The 27,623-nt window shown below is 36.4% G+C and overlaps 1 protein-coding gene across 2 annotated transcripts in view; it reads right to left on the minus strand.

The window, feature by feature from the left end:
* Window positions 1-1,241: 1,241 nt before the first annotated feature.
* Window positions 1,242-27,623, minus strand: part of CLINT1 (clathrin interactor 1) — a 52,967-nt gene continuing 26,585 nt past the window's right edge. Inside the window, exons 2-12 of one of the 2 annotated variants that reach the window (XM_075509570.1) lie at window positions 26,032-26,136; window positions 25,268-25,364; window positions 23,631-23,739; window positions 22,567-22,731; window positions 18,333-18,501; window positions 13,045-13,288; window positions 12,434-12,515; window positions 7,994-8,071; window positions 3,640-3,935; window positions 2,680-2,884; window positions 1,242-2,193 (exon numbers count right to left, since the gene is read on the minus strand). In XM_075509570.1, the coding sequence (XP_075365685.1) occupies window positions 1,832-2,193; window positions 2,680-2,884; window positions 3,640-3,935; window positions 7,994-8,071; window positions 12,434-12,515; window positions 13,045-13,288; window positions 18,333-18,501; window positions 22,567-22,731; window positions 23,631-23,739; window positions 25,268-25,364; window positions 26,032-26,136 (1,912 nt within the window). In that variant the 3' untranslated portion in view covers window positions 1,242-1,831. Of the gene's footprint in view, window positions 2,194-2,679; window positions 2,885-3,639; window positions 3,936-7,993; window positions 8,072-12,433; window positions 12,516-13,044; window positions 13,289-18,326; window positions 18,502-22,566; window positions 22,732-23,630; window positions 23,740-25,267; window positions 25,365-26,031; window positions 26,137-27,623 lie in introns of both variants that reach the window. The other variant, XM_075509569.1, reaches the window with a different exon arrangement.

The raw sequence follows: 27,623 nt of genomic DNA on the forward strand, positions 1-27,623 counted from the left end.
AAGAGGAACCAGAGCGATCTCTCCTACTCAGCCGTTAAAGCCTGCCTTGATTACTTTGATGTAACAACACTTGAAAGCTCCTATTCTTTGAAACTAATTTAAACACATTGAATTGTTGAAAGATTAAAAACCGCAGTCAGCTAATTACACTCACTCTCATCTCTTATTCAGCAAATGAATCACTTTTCATTACCACTTAGCTGAAGTACATGAATTTCTGCCTAATTAGAAATGTTGTAGATGGAGCATTAGCAAGGCTGGAGCGGGTCAGGGTATCTTGCCTGCTTCATTTTTAATTCCTAACAGTAGAGCCAGATAGGAAAGGCTTCAGATAAGAAGTCATTAAACAATTTTAAATTATTTATAAAAATTACTTTGCCCAAATTATAATTATTTTTTTTCCCAAATGCTCTCATAAACGTCAAATGGAATGAAAGGAAAAGCAGCCCAACATTGATTTTAATGAACATTTTAATGTTATGTATAACAGAACATTATGAATACAATGGAAACAAAGTTTTATCAATTTAATAATAAAAAAGAAATCCAACATAAGAAAAGGGAGGCAATAAATTTCATACCTATAGTATAGTGCTTATTCTTAACAATATTCCCAGCTTGTGACTATAACAATGTCTTTGTATTCCAGATTCTAGAGTCATGATTCATGTGAACTTAAATGCAGAATTACAGAAGGAAAAACAAAAACCCCAAAAACCTTAATTCATTCTTTTGTTTTCAGTAAATCAGTAAAATCTTTGACTGCTACAGGTTTCCTTTATTAATATATATTTTTTTTTACTCCTCTATTGGATTCCACAGCTGCTAATGCCATATTTACACAAAAGAATCACCAAATGTTGTATAAAAGCTAAGATCCAATGCTGTTGGATTAGGTAAGGTTATAGATTTACATAAGTGTAATCCACCTTGTTATTTTTTGTAACGATGCAAAAAATAAGTATTTTTACCTTTTGACTGCTGCCGATGCCATAAACCAGTGGCTCCATAGGGATAGTGGTAGTACAAAGGATGCTAACTGCCACTGTAAAAGAACTGCAAGAAAGTACATTTTCTGAAAGGAAACCTTCCAGCAGTCTTAGATAAAGCTTCTCCCAGACTTGCACTGGATATCAGTTATAACAATAGAAGCATGTTAAGACCCCCAAAATCTGTTGATCACCAAATTGCTGAGAGAGGATTTTTACAATAAAAATTTGGGTAATATAGCAGTGTGGCTGGAACATTAGCAAAAGTATATATACATTCCAGGTCCCTTTGAATTAGCCATAATCACATATGTAAGCCATTTTTGGACAAAAATATATATTCTTATAAAAAACTGATCATAGTACTTGAGTGACTTCAATTGTGGACTCAGTGGTAGTAAAAGGAATGATCCAATTATGACAAAGCGATCAGGGAGAGGGGGAAAAGAAAGTCAAGCTCTTCAAGAAAAAAGAAAAGTATAAAATTAGATTCAAACATTTTTACCCAACCCCCATTCCAGTCTTCCATCAAGTCTCAAAGTTAAAATTGGTTCTTCTACATAGGAAAGGTTTTTTGATGGTGTCAATACAAATTATTTTGCAAAATCATCTAACACATTCCTTAGAACCTTTCACCTCTCCAGAATTTGAACACTAGTTATTTCAACATTTAGAAAATAGCTTTTGGTTCTTTATGTAGACACTTTAACTGATAAAGAAAAAAAAAAATTATTGATCAGTGTTTTCCATCCTGTCCCCAGCTGTATTTGTGCAGCTAAAAATCCTTCATTCAGTCTGCCCATTTATTTTATTTTTATTTCATTTTATTTATTTTACAATCTTTATTTGCTAAAATTGGCAAAATTTGCAAAGGCATCTTGCTTGGGTTGTACAGTCCCAGGAATCAGAGAGGTCATAGCGATATTGGGTACTCCCATCCCTATTGTGCCCGTCAAACCCATTCCTGTAGCTGGCACTCCCATGTTCATGTTTATTCCCATCATTCCTTGGTTCATCATAGGCGTGGGTCCCATGGAGGTCATTCCCATCGTACCTGACATCACATTGGGCATTCCCATCCCCACAGGAATGGGCCCTCCCATCAACGGGCTTGTCTGGGGTCGAACAGGCATCATGTTAGGCTGAGGATTGAGGTTCACAGCAGCAAAGTTTTGAGTCATGACATTCATAGGTTGTTGCATATCTGCAAAAAGAGAACAGGATGCAAAAATCATTAATCAGAATCTGATGCTGAAGGTGCTCACATATTTTAAGAAATTTATGTGGTAATTGCTGTGAACAGACATGGTGGCCAAAAACATAGCAATTTCGCCCATTTTCCCATTTTCTATGTGAAGCCTCAAAAACTTTTATAAGTTTTAAATAGCATTTTATACCAATATATGCCACTATGCATATTCTAGAGAAGTTCTAGATATTAGGAAGCCTGAAATCAAGATACAGCAATGGTGCAAACTCTACAGTAAAAACATGCACAGATATCAGCCTCCTAGCACATCCATCTCCATTTAGAAAATACCACTTGTGCCAGAAGCATCGCAGCAGTTTATGAAACAATCATGACTACACGTAGGAAAACAGTAATTGACAGAATACTCCATCTCAAGGACAACCTACTAAGCACATACAGGGGTCAGCGTGCATGCAAAACAGTGCAATAATCACTCACTCTGTTGCTGTATCATGGTATTAAGTGATGGCTGCTGGGGTTTGGAAGGCTGCATCCCAGGTACTAAATTGTCCAAACTGATATTTACACTGGGATCTGACCAAGTTGAGGGTAGAGTTTTGCTTGCATTCTTCTGGACCATCTCCGTGCTTGCATTATAAAGTGGGTTAGGCTTCGGCATCATAGTGTTCACACTTTGCAGAGGCTAAAAAAAAAAAGTTTGTTGGGATCCACTTAAAACAATTTACCAATAGGCATCAGGACTAAACAACAAGTATTAGTTTCTCTACAGATACAATAAAAAGCCAATGACATTTTTAGCCATGAACTTCAGCTCTTCCAAAGCAGTGTTGCCATGTGCTGTTGTGCCATTAAAATGGGTTAAAAGAGTATTTTGTAAGCTAGCATCAAGCTCCCGTATCAATATGTGGAATGACAGTGATCATCTGCAGTCAAGTTTTGAACTCAAACATACTGATTTTTTCCTCCTAACACCAAGTTGACCTGTTAACATTTCCAAAAACACTCTCCACTGAAGCAGGCACTTTGTATTTTAGAGAACAGACCAGTCCTCACCTCCATCTACTTGATGCTGGAAACCACTAACATTCTGTGGAGGATGGCTTTAAGGTTTAGAATATCATCAACCTTGTCTTCCCCAACAAAGCAGCAACACTTCATGGATGTTGCTCATGATCATCTCTCTGATCATGAAGATCATCTCAGAGAAGACTAGCTTATAAAAGGAGGCTTTTCAAGAAAATTTGACACCTTTTCTTTTTAGGAGGCTATGCAAGTGTTTTTGGACAAAACTTTCTCATAAAATGCTGATCACAGCATCTGAGTGACTAGGTATGGACTCCAGGAGTAGAATGGATTAATTTTCAAAGTTGTGATTAAGGAGAAGGCAAAAGATTAATTGAGGAAGGTCATTAGCAAACTGTACAAACAGTAGCATACCTGTGACCTTGACATGGGTAAACTGATGCCCACAGTATTGGAGCTCATCATAGAGAAATTCATACTTTGCGAAGAGGTCATGGTTGTCTGAGAGGGGCCCATCAAATCAAAGAGATCAGTAGAATTTGAAGCAGTTGGAGGCTGGCCAGAAGCTGGCTGTGAGCTACTGAAAAGCTCTGTAGCTGGCTGCTGTACTGTGCTGCTGAAGAGGTCTCCCGATGAAGCACTGGGACAAGGAGAAGCTTGGTTGAAGGCACTCCAGTCACCAAAGTCTCCATTTCCACTTGTTGCTGTACCTGAAGGAAAGGCAACAGTACGGGAGGAAGGAAGACAGAAAGAAGAAAGGCAGAAGACTTAGAGAAAGGCACTGAGCAAATGCCATATTCCATGAACTGAAACAAATGAGAGCTGATCTGTGTCCGTCCAGATTAACATCTGCAGGTAGAACCTCCATCTGGACATCGTTCCCTCTCATGAATATTCCAACAATTTTAACAAGGTAGCAAAGGAAATATGAAACATAAAGAAGGATGTTTGAAAACATCACCTGTGGATGCGAGATAAGAAGGGACAGGTTTTCTTTAGTTGAAATATGACTGAAAGCTAACTTAGAGGTAGATTGGAGGCTCTAGTCAAAACAACACCTAGAACTTTGAAAATATTTATCGACCTTTTATCTCAGTGCTCTGGTATTTGCTGAGAGAACAGTTGTCAGGAATGAGCCACTTGATAAGGCAAATTCCATCATGATAAAACAAAGATGACTACTTCAAAATTTGTTTATATACAATTAGTAGTTCTTTGTATAAAACAATGCTGAGGGGAATAAAAACCAGACCTTTGAAAGCAGGTTGCCAGGGAATTCTTATTTGAGGTGACAAGGAATAATTTCTTCCCATCCCATGAAGTGCTCATGTAAAACACATCAAGTTTTCTAATTTGATTCCTGAACTACATGCCTTGGCTTGAAGCAGAAATTCAATCTTGGATCTAACAATTCTCTCAGCAGAACCTTTGCTGAACTCTTAGCTCATCACTTAAACTTTGTTTCATTTCAGTATACCAGGGTTCTTGTAGACAAGCATTTAAATCAAAACACAGCAACTCGCAGCGCGCTCTGTATCTTACTGAGAAGAGCCTAACAGTATAAGTTTGTAGACAACTGCAAGGGTACCTATTTCAGGAGCACAGATGTCCAGAGACACAAACCAGTGAACTGAGAATATGTCATAACCTTTGAGTCGAATGGGAGGAGATGTTATCTCCCTTAAAAACACATGTTTTCCTATTAACAAGAAAAGGGTTACTTCACAGCAGTGATAGGGGAAGAAAAGCTTACAAAAACATCTACAGGAGATGCTAAAAATAAAGCAACACCATTTAAACAGCTCTCATTGCTACATAGTGAATCTTGTTCCTAGTTTGGGCCTTAGTACAGCTCAGCTTTTTGATTATGTCACAGATATACTTTTGGTACTTCAGCTAAGTCACAAGCAATGTCATTACCATATGAAATGAACTTTGAGTTCTAATGAACAGCTAAATCATCCCTTGAATTTCTTTAGATGAGCAAATGAAGACTCAAACACGTAAAGCTGGGGTAGATGAATCTAGTGCCAGTTTCCACTTCCTAACCTATCCAATGGCTAGTTCTGTAACAGCCGTCCACAGCAATTTTCTACAACTGTATTCTACCCACTCAAAAGGTAACTGCAGTAGTCTTTTACATTCCATGTAAATATTTATCAACATACACCTTCAACCTTTAGTCATCTTCATCTTTACCAATATATTAGAATTTAAAGAATAGTAAGAGAGTAAATCTGTTCACAAAATCCAAGTATTGCCAACAACTTCAGTGCAAGAAGTGGACAAATATTCATTAGCTTAAGGCCTTACTAGAACATTTGCTTTGATCTCCCTCACAAAGAGGGGCTATATTAGAATGTTTCAATTAGTATTACATATTAAAAATTAAAACCTACTTTAAATATTCCTGATAGATAAGTAAATGCTGAGTATGCTGCTTCTATGTTCAGACCTGTGCATTGAGCACCAATAATGGAAGTGGGGGTAAAAGGGATAAGGTTTTGCCCCTTCAGTAGAACTTCAAAGATGATTAATCAAGAAGGAATAGATTTCTAGAGGGGCTTACACTGTTCAGGAATGATTAATCATTTCACAGGACTCCTTGTCCCTTGCATAATGGTGATTAGAATAGATTAATCATGTTAATGCAGATAAAGGATTGTATCAATTTAGACTGTATTAACACACAAATTATTTGCATAGTAGGCTGCTTTGTGTTTGCAAAACAACTTGGTTTTGACTAAGAAAGCCTGTAAAAAAGTTAGAGCAGTTCTTTCCTGCCAAGCAAATTAAAGGTGTATTAACTAATCTGTGCCCAGCACAGTTTTCCTAGCACAGCAAAATAAAGAAAGAGATATAAATGTGCCGACTAAAAGCTAACTCACAGGTAGGTTTGCTGATCAACCTCTTTGCTATTCTTTTCTCATTCTGGGCTTAATCCTACACCCTTGCTGAGAACCCCCAGTCACAAACACCACTACTGCCCAAATTAACTTCACAAAAGATAGCCAGCCAGCTCCTTCCACTCCATGTTTGTTTGCAGCACTGTCCTGTCTGGGTAGCACTGTGGGCTCCCCAAAACATTCTACCAGAAGGAAGTTGATTGCTTTAGGTGGCTTCCCAGCATATTTTTTTTTTTTTTTTCAGTCCAATTTTAAGGGAAATGTTTTTCAGACGGTGGCCATGTCTACGTAATAGCTTGTCTGTTTGCATGCAAAGTGACTGCACGTACACTGAGCCAGCTGTATGGACATGTGACAGCTCTAAACTGCATGCCATGCAACCAGGTAAGGACAAAACTGAGCGCTGTCCCAACAAGCATTACTAAAACCTTGCTTGTGATTGGCAGGGACTTGTTCATGCCTGACTTAAGAAGATCTAGATATCTTTTATTTAATAGGCTTCTCCTAAAAGGGAAAAAGACTAACAAATTGTTTTTTAGCCAAGCTAAAAGAAAGTGTTGGTCAGCTTCATCCCATAAATGCATACATGCAACTTCAAAAGCCATCGGCGAGGTTGTATTGTGTATGGAAGACAATTTGACTAAATTCCCCTCCAACATACGAGGCCTTCCAATAGTAACCCAGACATCATTGGAAGCTTTGGAAATAGCCTGGTCTCAGGCTCCCCTCATTATGCCATCTGACAAGGCCAACATAATGACATCTCCCTAAACAATTACAAACTGGTGGGTTTTGATTTTTTTTTTTTTTGCCTTTTTTTGTTTTGGGTTTTTTCTGTTTGTTTCCCCCCCCTCCCCCCCCCCCCCATCTTGGGAGACAGGTGGGAGCTGAGGACATCTTTAGGGACTCATTTTTCTAGCACAGGTAGGCTGCTATTTTCCATTGAACATGATCCCATCTTTTGGTTTTGTTCAACTTACCCATTTAATTTACTGTTCTGCCCATATCATTAAAGTTAAGACCAATCTGAACATGTCCGGAAACTATGAACAGCAGCATAAAACCCTAACAACTTTTCAGTTCACAGCATTATCACAAGCAAGCAAATCAGACTATCAAGCACTTCATACAAGTCTTTTTATCCCACCAGAGCAGCTAACTTTTTTTTTTAATAATTAATACCTACCTGTATCTGAAAAGCTTGCAAACTGTTAGTTGAAGTATTAGAAAAATAACTGCTTTTTATTGCAAATAAAATAGTTGAATAACCTTACATAAAACACTGGGAAGACTGTGATAATTAATAATCTGAATGGTCCTATCACTACAGCCAATTTTCCAATCATTTTGGAAACACAAATACTCTCTTCTTGAAGCATTCATTACTGTAGAACTCCAATTTAAAATAGCTCCTTGCCCACAACTGCAGAAGTGGGATGCGCTGGGCTCTTAATTGTTTAGTGAGCACTCTTCAGCCAGCTTTTAGACCCACACTTGTTTATTTCAGGTTTTACTTTTCCACTCCAGAAGTCACATCTTATTTCAGTGCATTTCAAAATTAGACTTGGAGCTATGTTTTAAGTCTTATTATATGCTTATATTATATTATTAGATGTACAGGGATATATTTGTAACTCCTACTAACTTTTTCTGAAATAAAGGTCATGAAAGTTTCAGGTCCAATGAGACGCATGCTGTGCCAGACAGTAGCTCTCTCCTTCCTTACTCAATATAGCACTTGTGGTCCAGTCAAATAAACACAGTTTGCCCTGGAAAGGGAAGTGACTTTCAATAATGCCATGTGGCACCTTCTCCCCTCTTTTTGCCCTTAAACAGCATTTCAATCTGTAAATTATTCCTACCTTGCGATGATGGGAAACTTGCTGAAGCAGCAGCCGAACTAAAATCAGCAAATCCTCCAAATGGGTCAGTTGATCCACCTAGAAACAGAAGGAAGCCAACTGCTGTTACAGGATTGTGCAAAGATCCATTGCAACAACTGCTTGCGGGATTTATGAAGAAAAGCTGTTCTGTATGTGGCAAGATGGATTTATTGATTCTGCTCCCTAAGTTGGCGCTGTTTTTGCTGTTCATCACCATACTATATTTATACAAGCCTGAGCAACAATAAACTGGATTATTTCCAACTGCCTTGCAGAGCTTGCAACTTTGTTTTCCTAGGGAAGAACTAAAAGACACAAGTTTTTGCTATCTCTAAAAATAAATCTAGAGAGATTAAAAAGGTTAACAAGGTTTTAACTAGTGAGGGATGCTACTAGTTTGGCAGTTTGTAAAATTAAAGCTTTGGAAGTGATATATATATAAGCCAAACATTCTTATTGTAAAAAAGTTAATTTATTATGCTTACTGTGAAAAATTACATGTCGCCTTATATTTAGATTTTGTGTTACTTAAGGCATGAATGATTCTGCAATGATCTTGAATTGGTATTTCAAGGACAGAGCTTGCATTTGTGTTCATTTTTTTATAAGTTTGCTTCCTTTCTACAGCAGGAACATTAAGTTTCCCAACCAGACGCTTGTATACAGCACATAAATTATTAACTTCTGAATACAGCACAATAACAATTTTTCACTAAAAAAATACAGCCAAGATATAAAAACAGAAGAAAGAGTTAAGAACCATACTGGAAAGCTGCCGATTTTTTTTTTTAAATAAAAAAAAAAAATCATCAAGTTATCCTTGCTATTGCTTTTAAGTAGGTATTCCACTGACCTGAGAAAGCTAAGAAGTTGACCTTATTTGTTTGTCCTCAAAGATTTCACCTCCAAGCAGTCCCACCCCTAGAAGAAGCTGCAGCAGTTCAATTATTTTGCTTTTAGTGTTATACATACATTATATAGGTTACATCACAGCTGCTTAGCCTGCAGTGCTTAGAAACTAGCCAGGTGGGACTGGAACATCTGTGCTGCACTCAAACACCACCAGGGACGGCTTCCAACATCTGGTGCCATTTCTGAATTGTCTTATCGCTGCAAGACATTCTGCCCCATCTGCTACTCTCAACTGGGTTAATTAAACTAGAACCATCTCCTTTTTAATAAATGGCTAGCAGTAATAAAAGGAACCATTCACTTTAATACATGTGTACTTGTATTTCTTTTTAATGTTATTTTACTGTAGACATTGCCAGGAAGGCGACTGTTCTTCCAAGGGGAAATGTCTTTTCTTGCCAAGTGTGTAGCATATTATATAAAACATGAGAAGGGAATGCAAGGATGGTCTCTCTAAATTTTAAAAAATATAGCACTACTGAAATCCTTTTACCACCTTTTCAAGAGGGAGAAGATTTCACACAAAGTCAAGAAATTTCTTCAACACAAATTCTGAAGTGATCTAATAGGCATCTTACATATGTTTATATACAAGTTTTATACTGACTGCAACCTGAGAATGAAAAAGGGCAAGATGAGCCAGTGAAATATCAAGCTAAAACCTGTTCTGATCATGTTTGCTCTGCCTACTGCAATGAACATTTTCAAAATTTTTTTCATCACATGTGTCCTTACAGAGTTCAGAACAGGTTAATGGTTTGAAGATTTATATCCAAATGAACAACACAGATGACATACTCTCAACCACATCTTAAAAAAAAAATTCAATGCTCTCATGCTACACCTATTATCCCTGGGCTGTTTGACAAAGTATCTGGGGATTAATTTAATTTTAAAAACAGAACTAGGTTGAAACCCAAAGTAACCCCTTAACATTTCCAGTCAGGTCAACTTTTCTTCCACTTCTATTGCCTGTTTTCAAATGAAACAGAGTTCCAGAGAAGTGGCAGAGCTTAGGCTGAATGCAGTAACGCTCTAAAGAAAGGTATCACCAGCTAAGATTAGAGAACTTCATCACCAAAGTAACAGTAACACCAAAAAATTACTTCCAGCAGGTCTAACCCCTAATTCTATGTCTTCTCAAACAGATTGCTCCTTTATAGCAACCAACCGTCCCCTCACATACAGATTGTGTTGCTTTAATAACGTGTAACCCCCCAAGCCTCACCAACCTTCTTCCACATCTCTGCACCTGAAAATACATAGATAAGCAAATTCTGAGTTCCCTGAATTCACATGACTTCCCTGCCAGTTCCTTCACAGGATAGATCAAAGGCTGCATTTGACCCTTTCCCTGTGTCTTGCCTGACACTGGGAATGTTCCCACACCCTGTGCTGCAAGGAACAGTGGTCATAACAAGTGACCTGCACGTGAAGGACAGTGCTAATCTTCTCAACATGAGCTATCCTCAAAGATTCCCATGCGAGATCTGTCACTATAAATGAACCCTTTCCATCTGCCTTGCCAGGTCAGCAAAGAGGTTATTTAGCAGGACCAGCTGGTAATATGCCTCTTCTCAACACCGTTTCTAAATGCTGCTTTGGAAAAAGAAGAAAAAAAGGCAAAAAGAAAAAAGGCTTAGTACAGCAAAGAACCAAACTGACGAAAGATTCAAATACACTGTAATATGGAAGCTGCCATAGTTCTGTTTGAAATATGGAAAGGCTCAATTTGAACTGGAAACATCTATTCTCAATGTGATTTTATTTTTATACATAAAAATTAAAACATACACATATGTATATAAATAAAACCAAAAAAGGCTATAATCTCTTTTCCCATAAGAATTGGATAGGACAAGTTTCAGTATTGATTTGGGATAGTCATTCTGATCCAGGATATTACAATTCCATGGAACTGTGGTTAACTCCAATGCACAATGAACACCTTTATATATGAAGTTAATAAAATAGAAAATAACGCAAAATAAGTGGTTCCTTAAATTTGGGGGCATTTGTGCATAAAGGAACAGATGCATGAAATGAATTTTATTTCTTAGCCATAAGGAATTAACACATATTTCAGAACAGACATATAAACTTTATCTACTTTCCCAAAAATAAAAGTGCACAAAGGTTTAAAGATCCACGAGAAATAAGAAAGATTGAGACAGATCTCTGATACTAAATTACCATGACAGTTTTCCTCCCCTCCAATAGAGTTTTGATGTATTTTATATTCTATTAAATACTTACAGAGGTAGCATTTTGGTAGCCTAGTGATGAAAGGAACTGTGAAGCATAGAGCGCTCATAATACTAGCTTTGCTCATGCATTCTAATAAAAATAACTAGTGTGACATATTACAGGGGTTCCCACTACAATACACACAGAAGTGGCATAACTTCAGACAGAAGTAAGAGTAGTCTTTACATATTCATGAATGCAGCCACCTTGCCACATGTGTGGGCCTGCAGCCACTCTGGGCCGCCTTTTTTTGGTACAGTCTCATGTGATTTTAAAACAAAGACTGGAGCTGAGTATCTGTCGTCCCCAAGATACACACATACACTTCTACAAACAATGTGAATATGATCCCATATATAATAAGAGAAGTTGCTTATGTGTAATGGAGAGAAGTTACATGAGTGGTTTCTATCTATGAAAAGGCACATGCTCATATTTTATTTGCTATTCAAAGTGACCTTTAAACAAAAATTTTGCCCACAGTTAACTCTCTCCCAACTGTGCCATTAGACCACAAGTGCATGGAAGTTCTTTTGCTATTCCATGCTAGCCACAATCAAAACTGTTGACATTAAGAACCTCTAAGCACAATAACAAGTCTTTAAAGTTTTAGGTTTTGAAAAGCAAGCCACCAAACCGTTGAACTCCTTTATCAGTCCTGTATGCAATGCACTGAAATTTAACACACTCCTAAAAAGAAACTGCATTTTGAGAGTGTAAGGGTAAGTCCATATGAAGGTTAATGGACTTAAAATTCAACTGCATATTTAGAGACTGAAGGGATGTGTTTTACAATGAATAATTGTACTTTTAGGTAGCAATTTCTTTTTGGTATTAGGGTTGGGATCAACCAAGTGCCAAGACAAAATAGGATAAAGAAACAAGTTTGCCATATACTTTAGATGAAAGCTTACATGATGATCATCCATCTCCAGCTGCCTAGCCTTTGAATTGCACTATGAGAAATGCTTGAATGTGAACGGATTGCACTTGCTTTTAGAGTTAATTATAAATAACTGCATTACAAACACAGTTTCTGGACAGACTGATCTAGCAGTTAATCTTTGTGCTGCTAACATTTATTAGTCCCATGCAATAGCACATACAGTACCTTGCTACAAAAGGTTCTAGGCAGCTCTGAATTTTTTGAGTATTCATTTCTCAATTTATCTACTACTCTATCTATATAACAATAAACAAGCTTATCCTCAGAAAGGGTTCAAAATATGCATTAAGAAAATAAAATCAAAATACGCCTACCTGTCGAGACTGGCTGGCTAGCTCCATCAAACAACAGATCAACCAGGTCATTAGATGACTTGCTGCCAGAGGGCACAGAAGCCTGAAGAAGAAATCACACAATAGATCTCATCTCATGATGTCATCACTCATCTTAAATGACACTGAGAAGTCTTCTGGGTTTTTTGGGTGCTTTGTCTTGTTTTGGAGAGATGGCAGATTTGTCTTTGAAACCAATCATCGGAACCTGGCTAAATTTCAAATCAAATAGTGAACAGCTAGTGGCTCAGTTTTTTTTCTGATAACCAAAGAACTTGATAACTTGTCAATAAGTGTGCAGGTTCAGAGAATCCTTCACACTTCAGGCCAAGATTTTATCTTTGCTTTCCTGAAGAGAGTAAAACATGGTAATGACTACATTTTAAAAATTCTACATCTTAAAGCAATCACACAAAAAGCCATTCTGTAATTAAACTGTTCCATTGCCTTTGAAAACCCCAAATAAACATTTTTGATGAAATAGTTTCCTTGAAGACTGCATAACAAAAATTCTACCCTAAACTAGAAATTGTCTCAGAGGTTAGAAGAAAACTGTTTCCAAAGTCATGTTTTATTGTGCTCTGCTGTCTCACCTTTGCTGTTGGCTGCGCAGTATGAGCAGCAACATTCTGTTCTGGACTTGCTTTATCCCCTGTATAATGTGCTGCTGCTCCCAAGTCAATGGTTTTTGAAGGATTTGCTGTACGTTTGTGTCTGGTGGTGGTAGTTTCTGTAGCTTGTGTAATCTGAATGTGTTTCGTTGTCACAGTCTCCTCTTCATCTTTAAATTCAGCTTTGGGAGATTTACCTCTTCTTGACTTTTCCTCGTCACTGTCACTAGAAAAACAAAAGCGATAGAATACCATTCGTGATGGACTTCTCAGTTACTTAAGTGGACATTTGGCTTAAGCAACAAGAGTTTTGGTTACTGTAGTTCCTTGTAGCAATGGTTCGTAACAAAAATTCTGCTTCTTCCTACAATTGAGAAAGGAAATGTTTTACCCTTACATAATGCATCTACATAACACAGCATTGCACCTATTGTACAAAAGTGATGAAGAAAAGCAAGTTATTTTGTTAAACATTAACTGCAAGTCCACGGCAGAGGATAATAGGAAATCAGTGTTTAAATCCAGTACATTTAATTACCTTCTGACAGGAACTCCCCCACACATTATGTAACACTTCAGCAACAAAAAGTTAAGTTGGCAGGTCTGCTCAGTACTTACACCAAGAGACAGAAAGCAGGGAACCTAATACAGGTACTGTCTTTCAGATTTCAAGAATTCCATTCCTATTTCAACTCATTTCCCTTTCCAGAGAAACAGGCTTTTATATTCTTTAAAGTGTTTGTGGAAAAAGAATGTTTACAGAATTATGCAATGCAATGATACTATTCATTTTCTATCAGAGAACACACATTTATTCTATAAAAGAACGAAAGTATCACCATTTTAGGCGAAAACTTTTAAAATGTCCCTGCATAATATTTGTTTAACCCGTTACATATTCTACTTTTATATTTTAAGTCTTTCACAAACAAGCCAATTGCCCCCCACCCAACAGTCATGATGCCTACTGGCAATCAAGATAGATTTGTACATAACAGTAAAAATTGCTGTAGAGAAAGCTTAAATATGTTGAAACATATTTTGAAATAGTAATTCCCTTAGCAACATAGTTGAAAGTGGAAGGTTTTTATATTTTAATAATGCATTACAATACTAAAACTGCAAAATTTAAGAAAGGCTGCCCCTTTGTCAGTGGCAATATGACAGTAACTGCGATATACTCTGGAGGGTAGCCTTTGTTTTCTGTTAACAATAGTGGGCCTTTTGGAATACATTGCATGTGTCATTTCCTCTATGCATATTACCTACTCATCACTGGGGATGGCTCAATTCATTAACATCAGTGAATAAATGCTCACTCCCTTTTTTAATTCTTTATTTTTAAAAGAAAAATATCATAGCTGCTGCCCAACGTAGCGACTACTGGCATTTGCTTGAGCCAGCCTTACACAGACAAGAGCGCTCAAATTGCATCACCTAACCTTATCCTTCCAAGGCACTTCAACCCTGACTTGCAACAACAGGCTTACTGTTCCAGTTCTGGATTTCTGCAGATAGCCTACCTACACGCACAAAAACAGAGGGGACCACCAACCACATTTTCATTTGTGACATCAGGTTTTTAATACAAGCCCCCAGAGAAGACCGATCTGCACATTAGCATGGTACACATGGTACATCCATCCTAAAAGCCTCGGAGGACTGTGGATGGCGTTGCCTTTGAGAGGCATGTTGAAAGTATCTAAGACCAGGACAATCACAACTAAGGCTCAGTCTCTTAAAGCCTGCTGCAGTGTACTTCTTGTCATCACTACAGAGTCTGCCTAGTCCATATACACATTCTGTCGGTTGAGGAAGTGACTGACAACCATTAAAGTCTGATCAATGGAGCTATTGCTACAGAACTGGTAGAGATTAATCTCTCTAATGTGAGAATGAAAAAAAGTGAGTCTTTGGTGATCTACAGCAAAATAAATGTCTAAAAGCTTTTGAGAAAATAAATTAAACATATATGCCAGAAAGCAGGACAAATATTACAATATTACAATACTCAATTTTCTATGACAACCTGTACTGCTTCCAAACTGTCTCAGGAGATCTGTTTTTAATGGTCACATTAACAAAAAAAAAGAAACATTACAGATTAATGTTCCCTTTAAGTGTGTTTACTGTGCTCAGAATAGTAAAATTGCAGTGCTTCATCTGACAATAGCAGAATGAACTTAAAAATAAAAATTATAGCTAGCATTATACCAAATAATTAAAAAAAACTTCTGCAAAGGAAGTACATGGTTGCAACTTCCAGAAACAAAAGTATGGATACACGTTCTTTTTCTTTGCCTTGAGGTTTTTGTGGTATGGGGTTTTTTGAACAATGTTATTTAAGGCAATAAAATAGTTTCTGATAGTTTGAGACTACCTGAATTATACCTTACTACAGAAGTAATCATTTACATGGAAGTTGCCTTTAAACATGACTGTAGTACTCCTACAAAAGGATGCAAAAAGTTTGCTTCCTTTCTGGTGTTACCTGCATCAAATTTTCTGAATACTTGAGAAACAAGGATTGACAGAGTTTAAGAATTCTTATGAAAAAAGTGTAATGTTTCAGAAGAACCTCTGTATATCTGCAGATAATTTAGAAAATAAAACTTCAGCATACAAGGCTAGACTCAGAGCAGCAATTGGTTTATTCGCCTAAGGCCTAAGAACTAACAAGCACTATGAAAGAAAACTGGAGGTTTTCCCACCCCATGGGGTATTGCTTCTGGTCTTCTCTACTTCCAAGGGGACATATTACTGGAAAAAAGAATCCAATTCTCCCACAGCAGTACTAACATTTTTCTTCTAAAGAAAAAAAAGCAGACTAGGCTTCTCCAGAGTTAGCTGTGTGAACTGCAGTTTCACAGAAGTCTACTGTAAACTCAAGCCAGCTATATCACAGGTTAAGTTCTTAGTTACTTCAAGCATTTTTTTTTTCTTCTATGCAAACTACAAGCTTTGCAAGTAGAGTCAGAAATCCAGAAGTCTGGCCAAGTTGTTCTGGTGTGTATACTGCAGGCAAAGATGGTGTCACCCCAATCCCATTAACCACTGTGAAGATGTGTAAGTCACTTGTATTCTTTGTGCTTTAAGACCTTTATTGGCTTTACAGTACTAAAGTAATAATGATTTATAAAGCTATTAAGATAGAAACAATAGAACGTGCAACAGCAGATTTGCCAGCTGAGTGAGTATCCCCATTTAGTCACTTTTCCAAGGGAAACGACAACTTAATTCAATGTTATTATATAGCAGCAGGCTACAAATAAACTAGCAAGTTTTTGGAGGCTTCTTTTTTGTTTTTAGAAAAAGATTTGCTGAAGTGTGAAAACACAGAAATGCATGGATTTCATGAAGCATTTACAAGATAATGTGTTGTTGTAAGCTTAAGTCACGTGATAATTAAAATTTCATGTTTCTATTCAGTTTCAATATTTAACTTCATACAGAATATAGTATTCTGTTAATAGAACATGTATTATAAGGTTTGTATTTACAGTATCTTTAAGTATAAATAGACAGACATTCTATAACCTTGAGTTCAATCTTCTTAGATCCTTTGATGCCTTCTGTAGAAAGCAATCTCTTCACTTCAATGCTCTGATAAAATACCTTCTAAAAGGAAATTTCAGGCTGGTAGCTGAAGCAATGTTAGAGAAGCCATACTGCTGCAACCTGGGTTCCTTCTTACAGCAGGATAACCAGCAACTACCAAATTGGTTTTGCTCATGTATGTCCCAAAGAATCCTCCTTTTATTTCAAGTCCTGAATTTACTTTCATAAATTTCAAGACAAATACCACACCTGACATTTACAAAAAAATGGAAGAAAAATAAAAAAGGGACAAGGGTTACAAGACCAAAACAAAACCGAAAAATGTAGTACTAGCCAGAGAAAAAGATCAGTGTAACTTGGGATAGAGATGTCCAGTGGAGAAGTCCTCAAAATAAGCTGCTTTTTATAAAGATTAGACTGCAGGAAGGACTGTCTAAAACACTGGAAGGTGCAAGATTTTGTATCAGTACAAGTAAGAGACCAGGAGCCATTCAGAAATAAAGCAAAGGAAATAAGATAAAAAGAACTGTACATCCTGTACATGAAATGTGCATGGTGAGCTTTGCAGAAATCGTGTGACAAGTTGCTTTTGAAAGGTAAGTACAGAAAAGCACACAGCAATATACTATTGTTAAATTTGAAATTGTTTACTTTTCTTCTGATCCCTTCTCTTTGTAGTCTATTGATAGTAAATTCTAAGAGGGAACCCTGACGTGTGCAAAGAATACCAGTTTTATGATTTATTAATGCCTCAGCAAGAGGACCATACTGCCTTTTTCTCAGAAATGCTACCATTATAGTTATTTGTTTCATTACAAAATTCAGGCAATTTTGCATGATATACACATGTGTGCATGTGTATTTTTATACACACATATATAAAAATATATCTGAAGATATTCCTGTAAAAAATATTAATCAAATCTCAGTGCAAATTTGAATTTTAAGTTGTTTCCCAAAAGGGAATTATTTCAATATACTTGAGCACTTTCTCTACAGCAATTTCAGATTCTGTTAAGTATGAATTTGATCTCCAGATAATAAAATTCAATGCCCCTGTGGAAGTGTGATGTATTTAAAGTTCTTTCTGCAGGCAAAGCAGAGTATGTTTTCTTCCTTACTGGAAGAATTTAATGGCCAGATGTAAAATACAACAAATTTCTCAAGAAGGTTCAACTGAAATTGAAAAAATTTTTTTTTTTTTTTTTTTTTTTAAATAGTAAAGCAAGTCACCTGCAGTCTGTTCTTCCTCAGATCAGCTCAGGGAAGAAGCACTGCGTCAAGGCAGGTCTAAGCAATTTTACATCTCCCTCTTCCTTGGTACTTCAGCATTCAGAGTAACTGTAGCATTAAATGGCAGCCTCCAGTATACTGGCAGAAGGAAGACTGCTAAATTGCTGGGACAAGGAAAAGCTTAGGAAATTTCAGCCAAATTCCCTGCTTTGCTAGCAGCTATCTAAGCTAGGGGTAGTAATGGAAGGCAGCCAAGAGCAGATAACTATTGACAGAGATACATTATTCCCCAAGGCCAGTAAGAGCTGCAAAGAAGTCCAGGAAGCAGGTAGTGAACCCGAACGTGCTTCCACACAAAGAATAGCAGAGTATTGTAACTAATAGCAGAGTATTGTAACTAATAATCAGCAATGTCAAAGAGCTCTATAATAGCAATTTCACAGAATAAATTCATGTTAAAATAACTCTAGTACCTGCACCTTTCTGGAGAGTCTTCTCTATCTTTCCTTCGGAACTTGCTGATGGTATCATCGATCGTGCTTCCAATTTTGTCGCTTAGCTCACCTAACTTATCACTGAATGGAAAAGCTGGTTTTTTATCCCATTCTTCGTCCCATTTTGACTTGGGCTCAGGATCGTATCTTTCACCTGTGTAAGGCATTAAGATAAGAAATAAAGATAACTAAAGATAACAAAAAAAATAAATGCCTGTGGTCTTTTTGGAATCACTCTCAAGCCCCCCTGCCCTACATACATAAACCTTACAAGTTTTCAAAGCAAACTGAAAGCTCCCACAGTGCCGAATCAACACTATTACACCAAGGCACAGCATGTAATGCCAATCATTAAGTGGCAGGAATGCAGATTCAAAGACTTTTGTAACAACGACAAAATCTTAATGCACTGCACAGCACAGCACATCAGGACACTGTTGGACTCTGCTGGAGAAGCACAACAGGCACACAATCAACCCTGGCTGCATAAGCAGCTCATCAGAAATGGGACATGCCAGTTTTGTAACAGTCACTTAATGCATGATACTCCATTCCCGGCCAAGCTGTGTGCTCAGAGGTAAGTCAATGGTTTTTCATACACTGACATTCATGAACGCATAAAAGCGTAGTAACAAAATATTGAAAGAGGTAAGTGTGCAATGCATGGTAACTGTCTGTTCTTTCTTTTCCACACTCGGTGATAAAAAAGATTTTAAAGAGATTAAAAAAAGAGGCAGTAAAGCAACTCACCTTTTCAGCAGCCACTGAGTACCCTGAACATCTTTATTAAACACTATTACCAAGAAACCAAAATATTTTTTTTCTAATCAAGTATTCAAGACCTCCATACTGGTACCTTAGCTTACAAACAGCTGACAGTGTTACTTGAAATAAGTACATTTGCTGTACAATATCATTAAGAAAGTTTAAAAAAACTTAAGCCTGGGTTTATTTCTACACACCCAGCCAACCTGAGTTTTAAATTAAAAGAAAAAACAACACTTACATTTTAACAAGGACTTAACTATCAGAAGCACAGCACACTAACTTGTATTGTGATCTTATATCAGACCTTCTGGTGAAAATATAGGTATATAAAACAACCCAATATAGATTAGTTTCTAGACAACACTTTTAGACAAACATATTTTGGGCCATCAGACAAATGAAACAAGGCATTTTTTTGTACTATGGAAAAATGTGAAACACTAGTTAAATTTTTTTACTTAAGCTGAGTAAAACTGAGTAGCAATGGTGAAATGGTAGAATTGTGAAAAATTCATTACTTCCAGGTACATACAAATTATATTGTAGCTCAGGTAATGTTCAAGATGTATTCAATTAAGCCATTTTATTAAAGAGAAAATTATGGATTCCAGCACAAGGTGCAAAATTTGAGTTATATCTGTCCGATAATATCATTATACCACAGGATGTATTTTCATACTGAAGATATAAGTGCATGTCTCCAGTGGTATTTGTTTAGATCCATAAAGCATAGACAAATGTTTTCAAAGTAGCGAACCTGTTACAAATCAGCAAGATACTCAGTGAGATCTTTAACGTTGAAAAAGGACAAATTGCTAAGAAATGTACTACTATTAAATTTTGCAGGAGAATAAAATGGCTTTATTTCAGTTTATGTCAGGCTCTCAAACGTTTTAATGTAGATTCCATTAGAAAGTCTCCTTGTGCGATAGAAATTTTAAAATAAATAAAAAACCCTGAGAGCTCTGTATTTTCAGGGCAAAAACTGCTAAGGAAAGCTCTGAAAATACAAGTATTTTATATTTAAATAACTAGAATCTTTTAGATTAGAAGTCTGACCTGGGATAAAGTTTGTTTTGTGCTGCTAGAAAAAAAATTTTTTTGGGGGGGTGGGGACACAGATGGGACTTTACTCAACAAATGAAGGGATAATTGAAAATCCTTTACCATAAAAATGAAATACAAGACAAAGGAGATAGTCCTTTAAATTAAAAAAATGGAATGACAACTAAAGAGCTCATGGAGAAAGACTTCTACCCAGCATACAGGGATGGATCACGACTCTGTGCAGAGCAAGTCAAAAGATAAGCTCAGTGAAAGAACAGAGGGACATGCACTTAAAGCACAAATGAAGTGACTCATAAGTATTTCCTAAAAAGAGAATCACCAGAATTCCAAGCAGGTAGCAAAAGCCTAAAAGAATATAATAAAACAAGACATATCCTGCCATGGAGATAGAGATTTTGAACTACTCTGCATATGAGGAAAAAGGAAGAACAGAGGAACACAGAAAAGTAACCTGTCAAAAACAGAAGAGAGCAAATCTAAGTTTAAGGCTCACAGTGAAGAAGAGTAAAAAACATATATAGCACCAGAGAGGAACAGGTGCAGTTTAAGTCCTGCACAGTTACTACTCAGATCTTATACCAAACCCTCCTCTCAAAGTCACTGACTCTAACAAAACCAGAGCCTTGGGCCATTGTGACTTGGGGACTCATCCCTTAATAAAAGCAGCCAAAGATTTACTCAGGCCAAAAGAAAACACAGATAAACATCTCAAGACTGACAGCTGGATCATGGACGACATGCTGGGATACATACATCCGACATAAAAGCCAGTTCAAGTTCAGATCCCTGCTACATATTATGGCATAGACTGGGGAGCAAGGAGGAAGCCGCACACTTGGACTTGATAAGCAAAACATAGTACTGGTTGCGTGCCTTTACCTAACCAAGCCTGTCAGAGAAAACTGTGTCCTCTCTAAACAAAGACAAGCTGATGGCATTACATCCTCTAAGGCCAAGATCTTACAAACACACTATGCTGAAGATGCAAATAGTCGACAGAACTCATTGCACACATGAAGAACACTGGTCACCTCAGGAAAATGGGTGAATTTATTTCCAGAAGCCAGGGTACATCAGACTACCTGTCAACAGCATTTGGATGACTTTTTTCTTTCTGTTTTTGTTTGGTTTGTGTGTGTATGTTTTTAAATAAAGGACCTTAGTAATGAAGGTCCTATTGCAAGTACCAGACCGAAGCTCAATATAGGACTGGCACCTTGTGCAACGATGGCTGAGATTTGTGATGGCTGGATGCTTTAATTTTTGGAATTTTGATTTCTTAAAATCTGATGGCCAGTCTTCTGATTTTTTATGAGGGAGCAGATGACCAAGTGACCCTTCACACACATATTTTTAAAATATATAATATACATGTTTTAAATATAATATACATATAATTTTTTTAAGGAAAAGTTTAGAACTTCCTTTCTGGTGTTAACTATGACCTCTTCACTGGCAGACGCAATTCCCTAGAATTTACAGATGAGCACTTGTGCACCAAATTTCCAGCCTGCATACTGGTCTGCTGTGCAACCAACATCCAGCTGCAAGCTTAGCATGTCTACACAAAGTAAATTTGGTATTACCCCTGGGAGCCCTCCTTCAAAAAGCACATGGGACCTATAGTACTAATCAAACAAGATTTTAAAAAACACATAAACTGAGACAGTAACAACTGTATTGGTAAACTCCTGACATATAAGCTCCATCACTTACAAAGTACTTAGTGCATATATTTAAAGTCAGATCTGACAGACATCAGAATCCATGCAGATAATCCACAGATATCTTTCAAGTGTCCAAACAGTATTACTTGGGAAACCAAAAAGTTTAATGACATATAATATTTACATTGTTTCACCCAAACAGTATTACTGCCCTAAAAGCCCTAATCCAAATTAACCCATGGTTCTCAAGGAGGTTGGCAGGAGTGGGTGAAGCAATTCTTGTGCTGTGATGGGTGGAAAGTATCATTTTTTTTTTTTTTTAAATTAAAGACTGACTAAAACTCTGACTTACAAGGGCATTTATTTATCTACTTCTGCTACAGCAGCATTCATTTCACAATGAGACTCTGCCTATGGATAAAAACAAGACAGGTAAGTTTTGGCTAAGCCAATGCATTAATGTCATTTGTATAAGTTTCTAGTTAGTTTATTATCTAAAAAAGATTAACTCAGATTTTTTCAAGCAAGTAATTTAAATTTGTATGTGGGGGAAAATGTGCAAAGTTTCTTTTAAAATAGTAACACTGGCAATTAAAGAAATATAAAGAAAAAGCATCTAAAGGATCATTTTAGAAATTCCTTAAGTTATCTGTGTTATCTAAGCCAAGTTAAAAGTCGAGATTGTCAATCCTTGACCAAGAAAGCCTAGTACTCACTGTATCTGAACCCTCCAACACTGTCCGAAGAAACCCCAATGTATTTGTCTTTGTTCTTCTTTGCTTTCTTCCTCTCTTCCCGAAGTCGATCATCATCTTGAGCAAATTCAACCATTTCTTTTACCTTCTGGCGTATGTTTATACCTTGGTCTTTGCCATTTTCGTCTGTGTAAGTAATGCAGGGTAGAGACGATGGATGGAAGAAGGGGGAAAAGTGAAGAAAAAATAAATCAGAGGCAGCAATACTGAACATCAAACTGATAAGAAAATTTGAATTATGAACACACCAGTCAGAGAAAGATCTTATGACTCCTAAGATCCACTACATTTGTTTAAAAGGGACCAAATATTTTCTTTCAACACAGATTTTCATCCTTGGATAAATGATAGTTTTCACTGAATGGTGTATTTAGAAACATTTAACTGCTGCTGAAACACTGAAAGATTAACAAAGGCTGAGACAGAAGTTATATTCTCCACTTGAACAATTTTAACCCTTCAAAATATAACCTCTTTTCCTCAGTCTTTTTAGTACAGTTTTTGCAAGTTTAATTGCAAGAACTCAGTCTTATTGCAAAACTGAATTTTTGAAAAATTGCTTTCAGTTGGGATGTACTACAAGCTAAATGTGCTCCTTTCCCAGCCTTTTTCACATTCAAAACACACACTGGCCTTGCTGCCTTTGCACTGTAAATATTATTTGGTGGGAGGAAAAAACCCCAGCTTCAAACAGATGTGTGTGTTTTGGAGCTCTAACCTTTTCTTCCCATATGATTAAAGCTATTCCTTTATGGACACCACAGGGGACCAGTCTCTAGTGCATATTTTAATATAAACCCGAACACTCATGTTGTGTTGGTTCTGTTGTTATTAGCCAGTCTTTTCTGCAAGTTCTTGTCTTCACTAATTAATACTCTAGGGTCCCACGTCTTGGATTCTGCACTCTTCACACAACTGGCAACAGTCACATTCTAATTAGACTGGGGAAGCTTCTAAGCTGGTTCAGGTGACTGACAACTCCAACTACTGTTTTAATTTGCTTATGAGATTTTTCTATTGCTCACCTACAAAGTGGTAATTTTCCAGGGATCGCAAATCATAAATGTGTTCTCTGGCACTTGTAACAACACGCTCTGATCCATTCCTTATGAGGTAAGCTAGGAGCAGCAAAGACTATAAAAATACAAAGCACCTTATGATTGCATGAACAAAAGCTCTATCTTTTTTTTTTTTAAAAAAAAAGCAATAGAAAACCAAACCTACCCCCCTCCCCAAATTAGTTAGTAAGACGTTCCCCTTATTTAAATAAATGCTTATTATATGGGTTCACATAGAAAAAAACCCACGTTTTCCCCACTTACACCTTTTGCTCTTTAGAATATCAAAACTGTATTTGTCAAACTATGATTTGTTATTACTAAATCACAAGTAGTTACCTTCCTCAGCTACTGCTTATTTTAAAGGACAGCAGTAGCAATTTAAGCTAAAACATTAACCTTGCTAAATGAAGCATTTTCTTTTGCCTCTTTTGTTCACGATTTTCCAATGGTTTTCACTGAAGAGTAACTCCTACAGAAATTTAAGAAGCCTTCTGCAGGATGCAACGGATACACAAAACTGCATTTCAGGACAATTTTAAGCAAGCGACAAAACAAATGAAGTTTAAATAGTACTTTAATCGCATTTTTTTTTTATGTTGAGGATTTCTATCTAGAAAAAAAATTAATGCACTTTCTCCAAAGTAGTGCCTTTATCAGTTAAAACTATCATTATATTTCAACCTATCCAAACCTGATAAGCAATTCCAAGCAGTCTTTATAACATTAAGTAGTTATGTGTGATAGCATTAAATATTAATTTACATTGTACGTCAGGGAAAACAATTACTATGAATACAAAACATCAAGCACCTGTGAAAAGCACAAACCATGCCTTAGAATTAATTCTGTCTTGTTACAATCCTGGCATCAAGAAAAACAAAATATAAGCTAGTCTAATACATCAGTTCTAAAAATGAGGTTATATTTGCATAATTCAGTGAACACTGAACACCACTTTAAGTGCAGCATGATATAATCTTAAGCAAACAGTTTCTGTACCATGCTAATTAGCCAAAGACAAGAAAAATGCAAATGATTCAGTTATTTTTCCAAAACACAAGTAGGATATAAAAGCCTCATATGATAAGATCGGCAAGAAAATTTGGTCCACTCAAAGCTAAACTACAATTTTTAGAGAATTATGAATTGGCAGAAAATTAAGATTAGTTTCCATTTTATTTCAGGTATTCTTGAATTCCTTCAAAAACCTTTTCCTGATAGCACAATAACTTATCATCTGCTTCTCATGGAGCACTGTAACAACTCCTTTGGTTAGATTCAAAACGTGAATGCTACCCCAATACTTGAATATCAGCAAAATGTAATCACTCCATTATGTTCGTTAAGTAGCATCTTCAACACACTTCTAAAACCAGAAATTTTGGTTTTTTCATATACAGCATTTGAAAGATGTCTTTGACTTCACTAACAGAATTATAAAGCATACAGTTAGGAAAGAAATTATAGGTTGCTAGTGGAGTAAGTGATATAGCAGTATCTAAACAAGACACTACATCACAACATTATACTAGCAATAAGCACTATGTCCTTCGTAGACGAACACAAAGTCTTGAATACTTCCAGTTCATATACATACACACCTTATAAACTCTTCTCCAGTTCTTTTTATTGTCTTTCAGCATTCGAGTCCAAAGCATGTTCATAAGTTCTGGAAACTGTTCATACATAAACGTAGCCCTAAAGAATTAAACAAAAGGCGTAAAGAAATTTTATTCTCCATGGTTTGCCACAATAGCTTGTTAAGACTCAGGGCTGACAGTAGATGGCAGGCTTGATCTAAGCCCATTCACATTTGATGACATTATAAGGGAAAAAGCTATCCTTATTTCTTACTCATATAAAAGCAATTTACATACCAGTACTACAAAAGAAAAAAAGTAATTCTAAAAATCTGAGGCACTAAAAGAACCTCACTAATTTATGAAGAAAATAATTTTTAACATCAATACCCTAATAACCACTGCAACTAGTCAAACACGCAACTTCCAAACTCATTTTAACAGAAAAAAGTTCAAGGAAGAATTTTACATGTTTTGCTCTATTTGGAAAAGTCACAAGAAAGCAGTTTGAAAATAAACACTCCCCAAAAAAGTCAGATATATTGAAAGAATTATGAGGCTACATAAATAAAAATCAAGAATTTCAAAAATACTTCAACTTCATTTTTTGTTTGACAGTTTTCAATACTTTATAAGATTATGCATTAAAAAAATAAGACTTGATTTACAGCAACTTTTCAGGTCTATCAGTCAGCATACCACAGAGTTGATTTAGCAGCAAATTTCACATTCCTGTATAAAATGCACCTTTCTTTTCTTCATCACTGAGCCAAATTATCACTTACTTGGCAATCTCTCCCATGAGTTGCCCCGAAGGTCCCCATGGATCATCATTGGTTGCTTCTCGAACCTTAGACTCTATTTCTGAATAATTCATAACCACATTGGTGCTGCAAAGGAAAAAAATTAACACACATGAAGATTAGCATCAAAACTGAGAAACACATGAAAACTTAATAATGACACTAGTGCATATCTCACTTAATGAGATACCTCTACAGGGTGGGAAAGAAAACATCTTTAGTGCAGAAGTTACCCTGAGGACACTGTACAACACATTTAAGTTATCTTTAAGAAGGTTTTACTATTCTATTAGTCTTCAAGAATACAGATGAGAAACTAGGGATTACATTACAGCTGGATTCAGTCCAGTAAAAATGGCTTTTGGTCAAATTAAAATCTAAACCGAACCACTAGAGTCAAAGCTGATAGCTTCCCCAACCAGACATGGTTTGCTTACAGGTTTGTATGGTGTATAGTTATTCACAAGAAGCTTTATAACTCAATCAGAAGCAGATTTTTTTTTTTGAATGGTGAGTGCTACAAGTGAAACTCAAGAATATCTGTATCAAACAGGTTTTAGTTTTTAAAAAAAAAAAAAAAAAAATCACACAGAAGACTGAAGTAAGGGAGATAAGATTCACTAGGAAGTCTGTTTCCTAGCTTGAATTTATTTAATGAAGGGAAAACAGCAAAAGAAGAAAAGCTGCAGAGCACTCTGTATTATGATTAAAGCAATGCAAATACTATAAGGAGCTCAGGCTGTCTCTACGAGAGTTCACGGAAAAATGTAACCTTGGAAAAAGGAAGCAATTTTTCTGTATCAGTTATATTAAAGTAGTCAATATATGATTTTCTTTTTTTAATGAATCTCTCAAACTGGTAACATTCAACTATAAGCCCAGCAACCTCCTCTGTGCCCCTAAAAGCATCCAGATACATTTGTTAACACAACGATTTTCCTTATATTTTAAGATGAGTGAGCAGGCCCAAACCATCATTCCTACAGAGAATGTTTGAAAAACAGCTCTCTAGTTATGGAATAATATGGCACATAATAGTAATGAAACATCAGTAAAAGGAAACCTAGTGGCCTCTGCTTTCCCTACATACTTTGGAGTGTATTTGAAATAACCCAGGAATTACATGTTTACACCTATCGTATCCAAAGTTTTAACAGTTAAGTAAATTTTCAAAGTACATCATACAACCAGTTTCGGAAGCCAAAAAAAACCCCTGGAAGATGACTATGTTCAACATACAAACCATACCATAAAGTCAAATTGGTTAAACAGTAGGAGAGATCTAATGATATTATAATACAATGTGGAGAAGGCATTTGCTGCTCAAAAACCTCCTGTGAACCTGAAAGGATTAGAAGAAAAATCAAGATGCTTAATAGTCATCCCTCTGTCCATGCAGGAGTTGGCACGAAGCAGGATTCAAGCAATACTAATTCAATTTTATTTGGCATAAGGATAGCAAAGATCTTGGAACTAGGAGTTATAAACAGCAGAAACAAGAATAAGATCTCCTTAAGTCTGAAAGGAGACACAGAAGGTAATTGTTAAAACAGAATAAAATTCCTGGACTTAAT

Source organism: Mycteria americana, chromosome 8 (genome assembly GCF_035582795.1).
Source record: "Mycteria americana isolate JAX WOST 10 ecotype Jacksonville Zoo and Gardens chromosome 8, USCA_MyAme_1.0, whole genome shotgun sequence".
In the NCBI taxonomy this organism is placed as follows: Eukaryota; Metazoa; Chordata; class Aves; order Ciconiiformes; family Ciconiidae; genus Mycteria; species Mycteria americana.